The sequence below is a fragment of the Amblyomma americanum genome, chromosome 9 (assembly GCF_052857255.1).
Source record: "Amblyomma americanum isolate KBUSLIRL-KWMA chromosome 9, ASM5285725v1, whole genome shotgun sequence".
Lineage (NCBI taxonomy): Eukaryota > Metazoa > Arthropoda > Arachnida > Ixodida > Ixodidae > Amblyomma > Amblyomma americanum.
The window spans coordinates 130,526,359-130,540,622 of record NC_135505.1 but is presented as its reverse complement, the minus strand read 5'-3'; the positions used below and the strand labels follow the sequence as shown (position 1 = coordinate 130,540,622).

At 46.5% G+C, this 14,264-nt stretch overlaps 1 protein-coding gene across 1 annotated transcript; it reads right to left on the bottom strand.

The window, feature by feature from the left end:
- Positions 1-242: 242 nt before the first annotated feature.
- Positions 243-8,803, bottom strand: LOC144105512 (uncharacterized). The gene is made up of 2 exons (XM_077638633.1): positions 8,490-8,803; positions 243-1,605 (listed from the first exon to the last, which is right to left on the bottom strand). Exons 1-2 carry the CDS (start codon positions 8,772-8,774, stop codon positions 472-474), a joined length of 1,419 nt encoding a protein of 472 aa, XP_077494759.1. The 5' UTR covers positions 8,775-8,803; the 3' UTR covers positions 243-471.
- Between the last annotated feature and the right edge of the window lie 5,461 nt (positions 8,804-14,264).

The window sequence follows — 14,264 nt, the reverse complement described above, 5'->3', positions numbered from 1 at the left end:
TATATCCAGGAGCCTAAGAGTACATTTGACAGTAGGCAAAGAATTCAATTTGAAAATTGGTGCTTTTTTTTGGCAATCCGGGTTAAGCACAAACCAAGAGCGTCAGTGGAAAAATACTCTTTGTGTGAAGCACCGATGTGTACACATACAACGTGTGAACAGTGTAGTGCACTTCATACAACAGTGTGGCTGATTTAAATAAACTTATGGAAATATGAAATGTTCTTTTGAATTTAAGCAGAGTTCTCTTTATTTCATAAAAATTGTGTAATAATGGGTTTTATACAAAAGTAAAAAACACTGTTTTGTTCAGTATTTCAAGGATAAAAAGGGAACAAATGTGAAACCGATCGAAAGAAGTAATTATCTCGAAACCTTCAGCACAGCTCACTCTAGGATAAGCGACTCAATTAAGAGCAATATACCGTGGCCAAGGAACTCTGCCCAACCCACTTTTCATTAAAGCAGCAATCACCTCTGCAGCTTAAACTCCACCCTTAATTCATCCCGTTCAATGAAACGCCCCCTGAACAATTCATCGACGTTGAGACAACAATCGGCAATATAAGAGCATGTTTTACCCTCTTGCGGCCTTTGACTGCCATCATCATCTGGGGGAATAGGTTCGCTGGTCTCAAGGTAATCCTGTCGAACTGGGTGCAGGACACGTAACCTGACTGTTTTTGTGATCGGCCACTGCAGAGCGTCGTCCATGTCACCCACAAGCAACCGGATCCGCGGATGCAGTGTTGTTGTTTCATTCTCGTATTCGATGTAGACTCCAGGAAACATGCAGTAGCCTAGTAAATACACACTATCAGCTTCGTATATCGCCAAGCCGTTTCTCCGTGCTCGTTCTAGGAGGAATTTCACGCCTCTTATGGTAAACTTGCAGCTGGATTCCAGCATATTACTGTTCCTTAACATTTTTGCAGCTCGGTCAATTTTCTCCTTGCTCTCTTTTACTTCCCCCTTAGCCTCTTCGACGCCTTCACTGACATGACTAATCATTTCACACTGCCCTTTGGCCTCTTTCGCCAAATCCGTTCCCAATATTATTTCCAATCTCATCATTCTGTCGATACTTGAAATCATGCCGTCTCTCCTATCCTTACTAAATGCAGTGATTGCATTCAAGCATGCTCTCTGATCACGCTGTTCTCTTGTTACTTCGTTCACCTCCTTTATTATTGTCTTCTTAACGATGTCAATCCCTTGCTCTAGCTCCTGTCTTAATGTCTCATTGCATTTTTCCACCCATTTACTTAGTTCGCTTACTGGGTGAACATGTGCGCTACTGTGAGCGAACTGCATATCAGGCACTGCTTTCGTTTCATCGGTACACCGCTCTGAAGTTTCCCTCGCGGAAGTCAGGAGCGCCATCTGGACCTTGCGGGTAGAATCGCATCCTTGTTCAGCCGATGCGGGTGCCACAGAGGGGCAGTACTCCGATCTCAGGTGCGCATACACCTCGCTGCAAAGAACTGTCGCAGAACATTTGCGGCACGAAACGGTGTGGTGTCCGCATTCAGTCTGAAAGTGCTGGGCAATCTTCGATGCAGGCAATACAGCCCCGCATCCACGTTCTTCGTTCCAGCACTTCACCTGGAACGATTAAAGTGCCTTTTATTTTCATTGTGGGGCTATTTAGAGACTCTACATATCAATTCCACACTACAAGCATTACCGATAAGGATACAACGTGAGGTGCGCCAATTTGCACATTTTGATCGAAATTTCTAGCAAAAAACTCACTACAGCATAAGTGTTTCGGACTAAATGTTTCATTCCTGGTTCATAGTGTAGCCCAGGAAGGCATTATAGAAGTATATGCTCAGGATGCGCATATACACGCAACACAGAGGAAAAAATGAGTAACATTTTCGCGCGGTTAGGCCAAATGCCATTTGGTACGACCGCACTTCGGTTTCGGTTCCAGGCTCAGGTTTAAAGGACAAGCAAACGCCAGACAAACATCGGCGAAATTGAACTTACTTTGCGGATTAGGTTTATGACTGCACAGATTAAATGAGTTAATGCCTATACATGCGAAGATGGTCACATTCCAAGATTCTTCTGAGCCCTTTACTACTCCTAGAGCAGTGGTGCAGCATTTAGGCGATGCTGCAATGCCCTTCAATAGCAGATGCTGCTGTGCGACTTGTGGGCTTGTGCGACTTAGGTTCCTCTCCCTAGCAACCGGTGTTGACAGAAAGAAAGTGCGAGATTTCTAAGGGAACTGTAAATTGCTAGGTTTTAAGATATCTTCTAAGTTCCAACTGGGTAAATACGGGCTCAAGATAATGCGGCAAGACTAACGGTGTTATCAAGCTGTCCGGATCGACTGTGGTGCCTCTAATCATATATTTGAATGGCAAGGCAATTATATTGAAATCAGTGCGATTTTCTACACCGAAAAAAAAAAATCTGGCTTTTTATAGTTTCTCCAAACGTTTTTCAGACCATTTATACCCTTTTTATCATCAAGCGCGCAAGGTACACGCCGCGATCTTTTCCGGAAGCAAGGTGCCGTCTAGGACACCAGAATCGTTGCGCACTTGCGTAACAATTTGACCAACTCTGGTTTTAGGTAGTGCAAAGGTAGTTCTGGAACATTCTTTCGTCGATTGTTGGGAGATTGAGCGATTTGCGATTAAACAAAAATAAAAAATAGGCTTTAAAAGAGACAGAAAAGGATCCTCAGTCCTCTTCAAGATTGTTGTCTGCCGGAGCATCGTCAGAGGAAAACCAAAAGCACTCGAGATGGTCTTTAGGAGGGTCATGAACTGTTACAAATAGTGCGCCTGTGTACATTATCTTTACGGTTTAATTTTACACAACGGTAGTTGGGCGCCTGCTTCTCATAAAAAAAATTACGTTGGGATGAAGTTAACGGTGGACTAGGTTGCGAATTTCAGAATTCTTTTTCCCGGTGCCGTGCCCGAAAGAATTCTGGACCGTAATAAATGCAAACACAAAGCACCCCGGCCGATGAATTTTTTATACCACAGGAAAGCGAGCACATCGTCTGAAAACATGCCAGGTCTTATTTTGGATGCCCGAGACGGATAGCCTGTGTCAGAAAAAAAGGAAAGTGTCAAATTCTCCGCCCTGTACCTGCGAGCACTCAGTCTTGTAGTCACGGATGCACGCGTTTGGGGGTTAACAATTTGGTAGATCAAATGGCTAAGCAGAATCAAATATTTGTTAATTCTTTAAAGAACTAGATGACAAGGACAAAGCAGATGAGTCGCGACAATGAAGAAGATGGTTCTGCGCGTCAGCCGTATTGCTATCGCCACGAGTGCCTGTGCCCGACCTGGTTGCCCTCGGATTGTTCTCGCCGCTGCTCCCGTCCTCCCAGCCCTTCTCAATAAACCCCCGAATTACATTTGGTGGACGTGCCGGGTGACAGCCCTGGAATTGTGCAACCGTACTCTCCCGCCACCTGCGATGCCTAACGGCGTTCAATGTCAAGCCGTGCAAGTGGGCCCAGCTGTTACCTGCGCCGCCTCCCTTCGCCAACGGGACCTGGCCATCTTCAGTGAGGCCGATGAGCAGGATGCCGAAGATGGGCTCACGTCTTACGAGAGGGTGAGCCTTTGCAAGAAATTGGACGATGCAATCAAACTAAATAACGCAATTTTATATCTCACCGGCGTGGCTAACCTGTGGTATCGGAACCATGAGGTGGGCATCCGAACTTGATCTGCTTTCAAGACAACCTCCGAAGTGTTTGGTCGTCCTGCTGTCCGGATACTTCGCGCCAGACAACATTTGTGCGAACGGTCACAGCAGGTCGACGTCAGCTTTACCAGTTACATAGATGTCATTCACCTATGCAAGCGTGTCAACCTCAACATGTCAGAGCTGACAAGATTAAACACATTTTGAAGGGTGTTGACGACGACGCCTTTCAGACGCTGGTTTCGCGCGACTTCCGCACCGTTGCTGAAGTCGTCACCCTCTGCCAAAGCTTCGAGGAACTGAGGAAGCAGCGGTTCCTGAGTCGACAGCACCACCGACAGGTTGAGTCGCTTGCTGGACTGACGCCAGCACCTGACACCTCATCGCTGCTGCAGCAGATCAAAGATTGTCCGGAAAGAAGCGGCACGTCAGCTCTCTTCTGCCGAGCCCTACACAGCGAGCTCCATATTTGGCTCCGGCTCTTCGACACGCCATCCAAGGGAAGGTTGCCGAGGCTTTTCCACCCGCCCATTCGCCGCCACCTGTCGCCGATCCCCTGCCATATGCCGACGTCGTTGCCCATACGCCGCCCCCTATGGCCGCTCCGCTGACATACGCGGATGTCGTCGCAAGACCTCAACCGCCTACCAAATCTTTGCCTCCAATACCTGCGCCAGCGGTGGCTCCTTCTCTTCGACCGGCTCCACGAGTCAGCAATATTTGGCGCACCATCTACAACCGGCCCATCTGCTACATTTGTGGCTTTCCTGGTCATGTGGCCCGGCTTTGCCGTCATCGTCTCTCAGTCTACGCGACACCGTTCTCCAGCTCCCACGTATTGGCCTTCCACGAGCCAGTATTCCGGATCTGCTGAGCCGCCGTCTAGTCGTCGTTTTTCTCCTAACCGTTCGGCCTTTTCTAGACGCCGTTCACCGTCACCGAAGTGCCTCTCCGTTTCTCCTATGCGACGTCGCCCCAATACCCCTCAGGAGGAAAACTAGGTGCCGCAGTTTCTGTGGCGAGAACTGCGTCCCCTTCGAAGTTTCCAAGGCCTCGCATATCCCTTGCTAATCTCATCAAAGTTTCTGTGGAGGGCATTTCTGCCTTGGCCCTTGTGGATACCGGTGCTGCGATTTCTGTTATGGACGAAAAGTTTTGTCCCTCGTTGAAGAAGGTAAAGATGCCGATGGCCGGACTGTCGCTTCGTACGGCCAGCGCTGAGCACATCAAGCCTTCCGCAACCTGTACCGCTCGAGCTGTGATTCAGGACTCTCTCTGATCAATATAATTCATCGTGCTGCCTTCCTGTTCCCATCCTGTTATTCTGGGTGGGAATTTTCTTTCCGTTCATGAAGCTATCATCGAATGTGCTCGATCGGAAGTCAGGTTCTCTTCTGTGCACAATCCATAGCTGGACGCTACTCCTTCTGTTGCCTGTGTTGAAGCCCTCGCCACCGAAGACATAAGCATTCCCCCGAGCTCTTCTGTTCCAGTACACCTGTCTTGCGACTCTGTCGGTTACGACACTGTCATCTTTACTCCTAGCTACACTTTTCTTCACCACAAGTGTCTCCCTCGGCCATACGCCGTACTGACTGTGTCCGCTGGCCTTTCGATACTTTTGGTCTCTAACCCGTTTTCCTGCTCTCGCTCTGCGCCTTGGTGAATTCTCGGCAGTGTGCAGCCCATCGCATCTCTGCTCATCCGCGAGGAGACCGACAATACACCGCTCCTTACCATGAACGCACTTCAGCCCTCCTGCGTCTACTGCTAGATCCCTCTTCTGCCAAATTGTTCTTGAGTTCCATCGACGCCGACCTTCCATCGCCGCAAAGAACACAGCTTCCCTCCCTCCTTAATGAATTTCGCTCTTCCTTCGACGCTCACCAACCTTCCTTGGGACGAACTTCCACCGTCCCCCGTCGCATCGACACTGGTGCCCACACGACGCTGCGGCAGCGCCCCTATCATGTCTCCAATTTAGCGCCAGACTATTACAGTTCATGTCGACCAAATGCTTCAAAACGGCGTAATTAAGCCCTCAAGTAGCCCCTGGGCATCGCCTGTTGTCTTTGTGAAAAAGAAAGATGGCTCTATCCGCTTTTGTGTCGATTACCGCCGCCTTAATAAGATAACGCGCAAGGATGTCTATCCGCTCACACACATAGATGACGCTATGGACTGTTTACAAGGGGCGGAGCTCTTTTCACCCCTCTATTTACGTTCTGAATACTGGCGTATCCACATGAAAGCGGCCGATCATCCCAAATTTGTGACCCCCGACAAATTGTATGAATTTACTGTGATGTCATTCGGCCTTCGTAATGCCCCTGCAACAGGTGAAAAATGTGTCTATGCTACCTCGACGACATTGTCTTTTCTCCCGACTTTGGAACCCATCTATCCCGCCTGAAGCACGTTTTGACCTGCCTCTCTGACGTTGGTCTGCTGTTTAACTTGATGAAATGCCGTTTTGCTGCACGTCAACTGACAATTTTAGGCCACGTTTTCTCTAAGCAAGGAGTTTGTTCCGACCCAGCCAAACTTCGCGCTGTCGCTGCCTTTTCGAAACCTACTTCCATCAAAGACCTGCGCCAGCTTCTTAGGTCTGTGCTGTTACTTTCGGAGGATTATTCGCAACTTTGCTTCGATTGCTGCGCCTTTAACACAACTGTCCGGCAGCTCCGACTTATCGATGTGGTCTCCGGCTTACGAAGATGCGTATAACACCTTGCGGCGCCTCTTTACAGCGCCGTCCATACTGCGACATTTCGACTCGACCGCTCCTACCGAGGTCCATAATGACGAGAATGGGGTTGGCCTCAGCGCCGTACTCGCCCAGCGCATCAGTGGTTTTGATTAATACGTTGGTGCCTACGCAAGCCGCGTACTTACGAAGGCTGAATCTAGTTACTTCTTCTGCGAAAAAGAGTGTTTGGCCATCGTATGAACCCTTGCCAAAATTGCGCCCGTACCTCAATGGCCGCTCTTTTGACGTTTTGACGGGCCATCATGCGCTTTGTTGGCTGTCCTCCTTGAAAGATCCATCAGGCTGCCTTGCCAGGCGGGCTCTTCGTCTGCAAGAATACTACATCCGTGTGGTCTATCACTCCGGCCGCAAGCATCACGACGCTGATGCCCTGTCCCGCTGCACATTTCAAGCCGAGACCGCCAGCCTTTCCACTTCTGACGTCTCCCCGTCGTCGCTTCATATCAGCGACATGCCCTCAACGAAACGTAGCGACCCCTGGATCGCTTCTCTTCTCGACTTTCTCTCCAACCCTACGGCTGCTTTTCCATCCCGTGCTCTCCGCCGCCATACTTCCCACTTCGTGATTCGCGATAACCTCCTCTATCGCCGGGACTACAGCACCGACGGCCGCAAGTGGTTACTTAAGTAACCACTCAGGAATAACAATTGTTATTCCTCGCCTCCTGCGCAGGCAAATATGCACCTATTTCCACGCTGACCCGCAATGTGCTCACGTGGGAGTTTTCAAAACATACACACGCATCCGGCTGCGCTGTTACTGGTGCGGCATGTACACCTTCCCACTTATATATGCAGGCTCCTGTCTCGCCTGTCAACCTCGCAAGGCATCTCCTCATCGTTTTTCTGAAGAGTTGCAGCCACTGCCTAGCCCACCACGCTCTTTCGACCGTATCGGCATTGATATCTACGGCCTGCTTCCGTACACTGCGGCCGGCAACCGCTGGGCTATCGTTGCGGTTGATCATTTCACGAGGTATGCCGAAACGGCCGCCCTTCCGTTTGCCACAGCGACAGACGTCGCGTCCTTCTTTTTGCAACGTTTCGTGCTTCGTCACGGTACACCTCGTGAACTGCTTAGCGACCGCGGACGAGCCTTTTTATCCGATGTCGTCACAGCCCAGCTCCGCCAGTGCAACATAATACATCGAACCACCTCCGCCTATCATCCGCAGAACAAGAGCCTCACCGAGCGATTTAACCCCACCTTCGGGGATATGCTGTCTATGTATGTCGCATCCAACCACTCGAATTGAGATCTCATCCTTCCTTACGTGACTTCTGCCTACAACACCGCCCAGCAGTCCACTACTGGCTTCTCTTCCTTCTTTCTTCTTTACGGCCCTCATCAATCTGCTACAATAGACACCATTAATCCATTTGATACAATAGACACCGGCCGCGGCCGGGATTGAACCCGCGTCTTTCAGGTCAGCAGCCGAGCGCCATAACCAATGAGCCACCGCGGCGGCTTCAAAATTCGCAGCACTGGGCGTCATCTTTCTTACTGGATATATAAAATTAACATTTAAAAGGAACCCGAAAGTGCTTGCGGTAGGACGTGTTTTTTCATTGACTTCGAAATCGAGAGCATTAAAATAGCAGCTTCTTTTATGTTCTCAGCATCGAATTAGATAATATAATCTGCTATACAGATACACATATTCTGCCAGCACCCTGTTCCCGGGCCTGAGGACATTAACACAGCAAACACCACTTTATGCACAATACGAACAAAACCATAATGAGAAAACACACCCAACCATTTAAACATGCAACAGGCAGCGTTATCTGTACATTCTGAACATCTCACACGTTGTCAAAATTGTCAATTGCAGACCTATTCAATGTAAATTACAAATCGTACTCCCCTACTTACGTCCGAAAAGTCTGCTCGTATATTTTGTAAGCGTAACACCGTTCCGCTAATCTGCTGCCCAATATATGTCAGAGGCCTCTTTGGTTTTCTTTTTGGAACAAAACGACGATCTTTAAAAAATATAAGACGCCCGCTCCCGAACCGGCCACCTACCTCTCTGTCTAGCAGTTCTGCAGAATCAACCTCCATGAGTACCAGTTCACGTGCCTCGCTCCGGTGGCCGTCAATCGGACAGACCCTTGCTTCGTCCCGCGCTGACTGGTCGTAGCACTTCTCGCAAAGCACGTGCATACAGGACAATATAGCGGTTTTTTTGCGCACGATTCCGCAAGCGCCGCATACTCTGAACTCTGGAATAGGCTTTCTGAAAGTGAGGGGCCTCCAGTCAAGTTCTACGCAGAACCCGACGAGGACGTACTGCGTAAATTCCGAAGGCATCTCTCCACTGCCTCCGTTTCCAGACTTACTGTCTGCACAATAGTCTTCTCCATCCTTGGAGTGCAACCTCTTATATACAGTGTCCTCCCTCTCTTTTTTTACTCTACGCCTGCCACCGAGAAGACAGGCGGGCCCATAAAAGACCCCTCTCGTCGCTCCCTTGACAGCGGAAGGACTTGCTCTTACTAAGCAAACACTCGTCTCGCCGGCGCTGCCATATTGCGCTCAGATAACCTTTCAACTGACTACACGTGCTACGATATGAGATGCTTCTCGTTCGTCGCAGGACGACGAGCGTAGGGTTCCTTGTACACTATTCGCAGAAACGTCCGTTTGGCACCAGGGATGTCCTTCGATAACCACTCGAGTTAATATCTAAGTCTAATGGATCTCGGAGAAGCAATGCATTTAAAAGAAATGTATAATTACGGCCATTTCAATGAGGCTTAGGTTATGAGAGCCAGAAATACGTTGTGGATTGTAAAGCTCACACATACACCAGCTGAAAAAATAATTGAGATGTTCAGAAGTCATAAATATGAGCTTCTAGTGACCTAATGGCCCCGCCGCGGTGGCTCAGTGGTTAGGGCGCTCGACTACTGATCTGGAGTTCCCGGGTTCGAACCCGACCGCGGCGGCTGCGTTTGTATGGAGGAAAAACGCTAAGGCGCCTGTGTGCTGTGCGATGTCAGTGCACGTTAAAGATCCCCAGGTGGTCGAAATTATTCCGGAGCCCTCCACTACGGCATCTCTCTCTTCCTTTCTTCTTTCACTCCCTCCTTTACCCTTCCCTTACGGCGCGGTTCAGGAGTCCAACGATATATGAGACAGATACTGCGCCATTTCCTTTCCCCCCAAAACCAATTAATAATTTTATTATTAGTGACCTAATGAGTAATGGTTTTCTTTTCAATTCCATTCGGCATAACAGGAAAAAACGCAACCAGAAATCAGCAAACATGCAAGCGTAAACTTTGACATGCACACGACAGCTGACACAAATTCTCCTCTTTTCGACAGGAGGACGCGCAATATAAACTTTAGGCAAATAACAAACCTTGTTTCGAGAATAAACGCAACAGCTTGTTTGCAACCTTTACGTTCAACGGGGTAGTTCTTTCAGAAGGTGTTTTTAAAATTAGTCGTCGAGCACACTCTCCCGGATTTTTGAGAACGTTCTGAGATCGTGGGCTGGAGGCGGCAGCCGGCGTGGGCAGTGTCTGTGGCTGCAGACTCACTACAGGCACGTTTCACTGACGTTAAAAGTGTTTCGCCAAACCCTGACGAGTTCAGCAGTTTTGGGGTATCAGTTTCTAATGCCATAGTGTCGCCATAACTCACTTCCGCCTTTTCCCTAGTACGCGTAACGAGCCAGGTGCTGCAAGCTTGTCCCACAGAGTTATAAAAAGTCAAACTTAATGCATTTCCATCCTCTATTCTATGTTTCATCTGATAAAGACACGGGTATGTTCCGTAACAGTGACTTATGTTCCGTAACAGTGACTTCGCCTGAGGTCACCACTTGTTTATGAATGTTAAGTGCACGCTGTGTCAGGCGCACCATACAGCATGACGTAATAAAATCAACCATTTCTCTTGTAAACATGATTCTAGAAGGACTGGACTGTACTATACTGCGCTGTGTGATTATTGTGTGCAGTCATTGGCGAATTCGATGAATGAGCAAAATGAACTCTATTATTTCGTTCATTCCGAAAACTTGTTTATGATTTTGAATTCATTCGTAACATGAGGAGGGACCAGAGCAAGTGTCCAATGATATTTGAGACAGATACTGCGCCATTTCCGTTTTCCAGAAACCAATTATTATTATTATTATTTTGAATTAGCCTCTGGCGATAAGTTCCTGAAAGCCTTAAAATCTTTAAATTTTGGCGCCCTTCACTTAGAAGCGGATGCATTCAGCCATTTTTGTTCAAACTAAAAAATGGAACATCTTCCTGCTAGTTTCTGCGGACCTAGATATCTTTTAATTTGCCGCCCTGCTCTACTAGGTATGGTCACTGAAAACGTGGTTATTTAATACCGTCCATGCTTAACTACAAGCAACTGCCTACTGCGCGAAACTAGCGTGTCAAATAAAAGAGATTCATCGTGGCATGATTTAATATCCTATCCAGCGGCTTTTTTCTGTAGGCTAACTCAATTCATAAATAAAAATGTGTCAGAAGCCTTAACGTCGTCGAACATTGCTAAGGCCAATGGATTATAAAGCTATTGGCGTGTAAATCGAGCTTGAAGAGGCAATTTTTATTTATATTGGCTTTCTGTAGCCGACTGATATAAGCTACAATTTTCTTTATTGTGTTATTTTTGTTCGTTTAATTAAAATTGTAACATACAGTTACATACACGAAAAAATTGGAAAGCGATGAAACATTTTATAAATGCCTTGTCACTCATAGTTTTCAGATTAGTAATGGCGTCTCATGCTTAATTTTACTGTCAGAGTAAGTTATGTTGTTTGATTTCCATTTCTTTAGCATCTCCGTGCTATTAGCGCAATTTCTCGCGTAGGTACCTCTTAAATACGCTTTCGCATATTGAGCCGTGTTCGATGTATTTCACTATTCAAACGCTCCTGTCAGCGGTCGCCTTCAACCCACAGGTGGGTTTGAAAGCCATATCTTGTACTCTTGATGAAAGTCTCATACCAGTTATGTACTGTTAATAAATTCTAAATAAATGAAAATTGATTAAGTGTTCTGTGCTGCACGTGTCCTATGTAAAAAAAAAAAGCTGATGAAATTTAACCTATTATTTTTAAACCTTCACTTTTGTTGCAAGTTGCAAATGCAACGAAAAATATTTAGTTTTAATCCTTTCGTTTTCTTTTTTAATATCAATTTTCGATAGCTTGGAAGGAAAAGTACTTAATTAACCGTGATTTAGAATTGCCGTGTAAATAGTGCTCTTTGTTCAGTGATGCCCTTGCGCCATAAAAAATCATTAGAGTCAAAAAACATATTTAAAAGAAAGAAGCTGGTTCCGCTTTGCTAAGTGCCGCATGAATCATTCTGTTCCACCGCTCTCAGCAGACCCTTAACGTTTATCGGCCTAGTGACGGTTCTTGGTAAGCTGAAGTATTTCTGTGGGCATTGAAGTGCAGCTCTTATCAGTAAGGTAAAGAACTTGACGAGGAAGTTAGGTACTGCTATTTCTCTGTGTAGTTGCAATCCTTGTACAGAGCCCTAAACTACACCTTGCGTACCTGCTTGATTTGCGCACCATACCCAAGAATAATGAAGCACCCCTATGCAATGGCGCAGTGTTAAATAAGAAATGTGTTAGTAATGCATCAGTTAGAAGGGTCAGGGTTCGGGCTAGTGGGTAATGAGCATAAGGATTCATAGCGCACAGAATACACAGGACACAACACAAGCGCTTGTGTTGTGTCCTGTGTATTCTGTGCGCTATGAATCCTCATAATGCATCAGATTGGCGGAAAATATCTGCCATCCAATATCGTTTTTTTTTTCATTTTGATATAAACTTGATAGCACGATATGAAAATACGTATCCACGTATTAGCTGAGTAGCAAGCATTCTGATATAAGCTTAAGCTTCACGCACTCAATTTCTCCATTAGGTATACTTATCGCCGACCAAAGTTAAGTAAGATAAAAGAGTAATAAATTCTTCCGGGAATTGGCGCTGATAATATTCGCATAACTTGCGCATATATTATTCGCTGCTTGTATAAACCGCGCAATCGCGAGTGGTCTAGACAAGTGCTCTCATAAATTGTTGGTCCAGTCGTTTAACAATCCATATTTTGATTTATTTACCGTTCTTTGCAGAGTCCTGGAAATAACCAAATATAATGTTGCTGCCACGTCTCTCTCATGGCTTCTTATAGTCACTACGCAGGAGCATTCTCTTTGGCTTAAGCATAGAATGACGTTCATGCTTCGAGCTGTTTGATAAACCAGATGTTCCTTCACCACCGCGGCCATACTGTACTGGTATATATCATATTGAACTAATAGGCAAAATCGCGTATATGTTGGTAATTTTCATTTTTGGTACTAGGCGCGAACACGTGTGTTCTGTGTGTGTTCGCGCCTAGTACCAAAGATGAATTGTGGCCAACTCTCCCAAGAAGACGTTCTTGGTAACTTTCGTCAATGACTTTTGTAGACTAGACAACAGATGTTTTCCGGGAGCGCGTTTTCGCCTACACCCTGAGTGAGTGGTCCTTGTAGTTACTCTCCCAATGCTATGAGGTGTCGACTCCCGCGTAAGTGCAGGGTAAGGGAGGCTTTTCTCAGCTTCTCTGGCGATATAGCGTTGGGCGTGTCGCTCCTGGTTACACGAAGCCCAAGGACCAGGCTGCGCGCTTGTGGTGATCGCATCAAATATTTATATAAAAAGCATCAAGTGCTGTAAATCATGTCGAACGCTTCTAGTTTAGAAGACTGAGGCAATACGCTGCATCGCACAAAAAAGTAAATATCTTCAAGAAACACTGAAATGTGCGGCACAGCATTCGAATTGCTTAGGGTCGTGGAAAATAATAGACTTGTAAGTAATCATATCTAAGTTAAATTTTGCAGCGAGGCGGATGATTCGGCTATGAATATAAACATGCCCGTGCGCAATCTGATCGGACTGTCAATGATTGTAAAATTTTCAAGTATAAAAGTGTTAGGTGTGTGAGAATAGTACTTTTTTACACTTAATCAAATACGCACTCTATTTCTTCTGTAATGAATGCTGCTGCAATCCGCCTGCCCGTTCAGCGCCTCGACGTGATCCATTAGCAGTCCGGTCCTTCTCGATGTTCAAACACGCTTCTTGAATGCGCAATGATGCAGGCTGATTTAGCCAGGTGCAGCAAACCCTGCCTTCATGAAGGCTGATGTCAGAGGCTACGACTCATAACTCTCGTCTCTTTCATCAACTTGGATGTGGCGCAAGTTCGCTCGCATCGTCTCGTCGTCACGTGGAAACGACTCACTTGCGGGGCGCATCAAGCGAAGGGGTTTTGGTTAATGCACTGACTTGGCTCAGCGATCTCATAGTGGAGATCGCTTTCGCGTGCTTCGACACCTCAATCCTTTCCTCCATGAGATACAGCATTGCCGCTGTCATTTCGGTGTTCAGCTTAAATACTCGTTTCGAGGAAAGTAGCCATCAGTTCCTAATATGAATACAAACATTTTTTTTTCATATTCAGCCTAGTTCTTTAATTATTCGGTTCGTTTTCGATTTGGTTCATAGTTAAACTACAAATGTTTGACTGGTTTTTAAGAGCTATTGGTACTCGATACCTTCCTGAAGGAATACCATGTGGTGTTGGATTTCGTTCAGAAAACGTACTATTCGTGCCCAGCTTGCATTTTTAGGTTTGAAATTTTTAGAAATCTAGACCATCCCGATAGATTTTGGACGAACATGGTGTTTGTCATCGACAACTCATCCTCCTGACAGCAACATCTGATCTGGAAATGATTAGTGAGCCTGCCA

Coding starts and splice junctions, on each gene's coding strand:
- LOC144105512 (XM_077638633.1), bottom strand. CDS start 8,774: ATGCCTTCGGAATTTACGCAGTACGTCCTCGTCGGGTTCTGCGTAGAA. Junction 1,606..8,489: donor CAGAACTGCTAGACAGAGAG/GTAGGTGGCCGG, acceptor TAATCGTTCCAG/GTGAAGTGCTGGAACGAAGA.